Raw genomic sequence first — 4,369 nt, 5'->3', positions numbered from 1 at the left:
CTACTTTGGCGTCATTAGTGGGTGATGTTATTACTTCAACCCACTTAGACACATAGTCTACTACCACAAGGATGTAGGTGTTTGTGTATGAAGGTGCGAAGGGTCCCATGAAATCTATACCCTATACGTCAAACAACTTAATCTCTAGGATTCCTTGCTAAGGCATGTCATGACCATGAAGGAGGTTGCCAGCCGGTTGGCAACTATCACAGTTATGGACAAATTCTCTAGAGTCCTTAAAGAGAGTGGGCCAATAGAAGCCATTTTAGAGAACCTTGGTGGCTGTCTGCTCACCTCCAAAGTGTCCTCCATAGTCTGAGCCATGGCAATGCCATAGGATTCTCTGTGCCTCTTCTTCAGACATGCAGCTAATACTTTGCATCATGCATGAGTTTCAGGGCTTGCTTCCTGTTAAACTCCTTGGGAATGAACCTTATAGCCTTGTAATTTACAATGTTTGCAAACCACGATGCTGTCTGGATGGCATAAAGTTGCTCATCTAGAAATGTTTCAGATATGTTAGTGGATGGAGGAGAAGTCCTTGCCACTGGTTCAATCCGAGACAAGTGGTCAGCCACTTGATTTTCTGTACCTTTTCTGTCTCTAATTTTTATATCAAACTCTTGCAGGAGTAATACCCATCTTATGAGTTTGGGCTTAGAGTCCTACTTAGTGAGTGGATACTTTAGAGCAGCATGGTCAGTATAGATAATGACCTTAGGTAGCGTTTGTTTTGAGGTACTGAGACAAAGACTGAGAGATTGAGACTTAATATCGTGTTTCTTAGTTCAGAGACTGGTATTAAAATTTCTGTCTCTGTCTCTAAAATTTCAGTATTTCAGTACCTCCAAAAGTAGGGACACAGGGGATTAAAATTTTTAGAGATGGAGACTGAAACTTTAATAACATTTTATACCTAAAATACTTTCATTTCAATTAATTAATTCCAATTTTACCCTTTGTTCAAATTAAATTAGAGTTTCATTCTTGTTTCAATTTTTGTCTCCCATTTTGCACCAAACAGAATACTGAAATTTATTTCAATCCCTGTCTCTTAGTCTCTGTCTCTCAGTCTCAGTCTTTTCGTCTCTGTCTCTCTACCAAACGCTACCTTAGATCCTACTAAGTAGGACCTGAACTTGTCAATGGTATAAACCACTGCAAGTAATTCCTTTTCTATAGTAGTGTAATTCTTCTACGCATCATTTAGTACATGACTAGCATAATAAATGACATACAGATTTTGTCATATCTCTACCCCAGAACTGCGCCAATGGCATGATCACTGGCATCACACATCAGTTCAAATGGCAAGTCCCAGTTGGGTGCAGAGATGATAGGAGCAGTGACAAGCTTGGCTTTCAGGGTTTCAAAGGCATGCATGCATTCTTGGTCAAAGACAAATGGAACATCAATTGCCAAAAGATTAGACAGGGGTTTTGCAATTTTAGAATAATCTTTTATGAACCTCCTGTAAAATCTTGCATATCCTAAGAAACTTCCGATTGCCTTGACATTAGTTGGTGGTGGTAATTGTTCAATGACTTCCACCTTAGCTTGATCTACTTCTATTCCCTTGTTTGAAATCCGATGCCCAAGAACAATGCCTTCAGTCACCATAAAGTGGCATTTTTTCAGTTTAAAACTAGGTTTGTTTTTTGACATCTTTTCAGAACTAGGGCCAAATGATCAAGGCAAGAGTCAAATAAGTCTCCAAAGACAGAGAAGTCATCCATGAACACTTCAAGAAACTTGATGAATCCACATTTCATGATATATATTTGCTTTATTTAGGTGAATTTTGTAAACTTTTCTTGCATTTATCTATTGAAATAGCATAGTTTCATTAATTCTTCATAAATTATGCTTGAAAGTAAAAACATGGTTTTTAGGCCTTTTAATTGCTAAATTTTATTCACTTTAATCCCATTTGATGCCTTGATGTATTTTTTGAGTAATTTTAAGTTTATAAGGCAAGTATGGAGTGAAGAAGTGAGGAAGGAAGGCATACAAAGTGGAAGAATTCAAGAAATGAAGGATTTGGAAAGCTACCAATCATGACTTCTATGTACTTAATTGATCATAACTTGGGCTACACAGGTCCAAATGAAACGGTTTCAGCGGCATTGAAAAGCTAATGTTCGGAGCTTCAAAACGATATACAATTTGTCATAGTGGACATAAGTTTAAGTGTATGTACGCATACAATATGTGCATATGCACAAGTCGGGATTTAGCAAGTGTGTGTACGCACAAATTCTGGCACGTGAGCTCATTAATTGCAAATTACTGGGAGCGAATTCTGGGCCTCTAAAACCCAGTCCAAATCATTTCTGAAGCTATTTCAAGCCAAAGTGAAGAAGGATGAAGGCGGGAGTACTTAGGTTTATGTTTTTACATGTTTTTGTTTAGTTTTTCTAGAGAGAGAAGCTCCCCATTCTCTCTAGATTTAGGGTTTTTAGTTTACTTTCTCTTTGATTTCAGCATTTAATTCTTGTTTTAATGTAGTTTCATTTATGTTTCTTGCTCTCTTGTCCTGATCATCTTCATTTCTTTTGTTAATTTCTCAATTTTGCCACTTTTATATTTATAAACACTCTTGTTACTTTTAATTTCATTTAATGAAATTTTGATGTTTTATGTTTCTTTAATGCTTATTTGAGTTGTTATTATCATTTTATTGTAATTGATAGTTATAGAATTTATTTTTATTGTAATTTATGATATTTTTCCTTTCATGCATGCTAGGTGTTTGATAAAATATCTCTTTTAGCTTTTGTATAGTTTTTCACACTCTTGACTTGGAATCAGGTAATTAGGTGAACTTGAGTTATGGATGTCCATTCCATATTGTGTTAGGATTGTTAATTGGTTTGATTTCCATTGACGCTAGTCTTTCACTAAGTTAATTAGTGAGTTGACTAGGACTTATGGATTGAGATCAATTATGCCCTTTTGAATTATCCTCAATGTTAGGATAGATTAATTAGGATTAATTCTATGCAATTACCATGTTTGTGGTCTATGACTAGGATAGAAATTCTCAATTCCCCAATCCTTGCCAAGAGTCCTTTTTCCCACTTGATTTCCCTTTTTGCTTTACTTGATTTGAGTTTTAATTTCCTCGCATGCTTATTTGCTTTCTTGCATTTTAATTTTTTGCCACTTGCTATTCTCCCACTTCATAGCTGGATTTAATCGCCTTTGTGGTTGCACCACTGGTTTGGCGTCATCCTCTAGCAGGATTTTATGCATGCATCGGGCCGGGCTAATGCCCTTAAGGTCACTTATAGTCCACCCAAGGGCAGTCCTATATGTCTTAAGCACTTGAATTAGTGCTTCTTCTTCTTGTGGCTCTAAGGCAGAGCTTATGATCACAGGATAAGTATCTCCATCTCCCAGAAATGCATATTTCAGGAAAGATGGTAATGGCTTGAGCTCAAGCTTTGGAGACTTCTCCTTTTCCTTAGGAATTTCCAAAGGATCCTCTAAGTCAGGCTGTTCATCAGTAAGGATGTCATTCAGCCCTTCCTTGAGACTCTCAGCCATGTTTACTTCTTTCACTAGGGAATCAACAACGTCAATGCTCATGCATTCCTTTAGGGTGTCTTGATGCTGCATGGCTTTTACAACATTCAATATGAACTTTTTCTCATTAACTCTAAGGGTTACTTCCCCTTTTTCAACATCAATGAAGGTTCGTCCTGTAACTAGGAAGAGTCTCCCTAGAATCAGGGATGCACTCTTGTGCCCTTCCATGTCCAACACCACAAAGTCAGTGGGAAAAGCAAAGGGTCCAACCCTGACAATCATGTCTTCGATTACTCCTGATGGTATCTTAATAGAACCATCAGCAAGTTGAAGGCATATGCAGGTTGGTTTGACTTTCTCAATCAAGCAAAGCTTCTTTATTAATGAAGCAGGTATTAGTTTGATGCTTGCTCCAAGGTCACATAGAGTTGTCCTTGTACAAGCATTACATAGAGTGCATAGTATCATAAAGCTTCCAAGGTCCTTAACCTTCTCTGGTAAGCTATTTTGAATTATTGCACTGCACTCTTTAGTGAGGAAAACTGTTTCTGTCTCTCTCCAATCATTCTTATGACTCAAAATGTCCTTCATGAATTTAGCATAAGATGGTAATTGGTGCATGAAATTGTGATCATCAATAATGGCGCCAAAGACTTGGTGCTATCAAACATGAATCACACTTTGTCACAACTTCGCACAACTAACCAGCAAGTGTACTGGGTCATCCAAGTAATACCTTACGTGAGTAAGGGTCGATCCCACGGAGATTGTTGGTATTAAGCAAGCTATGGTCATCTTGTAAATCTCAATTAGGCGGATAATAATGGTTATAATGGTT

At 37.4% G+C, this 4,369-nt stretch overlaps 1 protein-coding gene across 1 annotated transcript; it reads right to left on the bottom strand.

Annotated features, from left to right (window-relative positions):
• Positions 1–368: 368 nt before the first annotated feature.
• On the bottom strand, positions 369–4,122 carry LOC107488661 (uncharacterized). The gene is made up of 2 exons (XM_016109420.1): positions 3,379–4,122; positions 369–476 (listed from the first exon to the last, which is right to left on the bottom strand). The coding sequence occupies exons 1-2, from the start codon at positions 4,120–4,122 to the stop codon at positions 369–371; spliced, it is 852 nt and encodes a 283-aa protein (XP_015964906.1).
• Between the last annotated feature and the right edge of the window lie 247 nt (positions 4,123–4,369).

Source organism: Arachis duranensis, chromosome 1, assembly GCF_000817695.3.
Source record: "Arachis duranensis cultivar V14167 chromosome 1, aradu.V14167.gnm2.J7QH, whole genome shotgun sequence".
Classification (NCBI taxonomy): Eukaryota; Viridiplantae; Streptophyta; class Magnoliopsida; order Fabales; family Fabaceae; genus Arachis; species Arachis duranensis.
The sequence above is the reverse complement of the archived record's forward strand: the minus strand, read 5'-3'. Positions and strand labels throughout refer to the sequence as shown.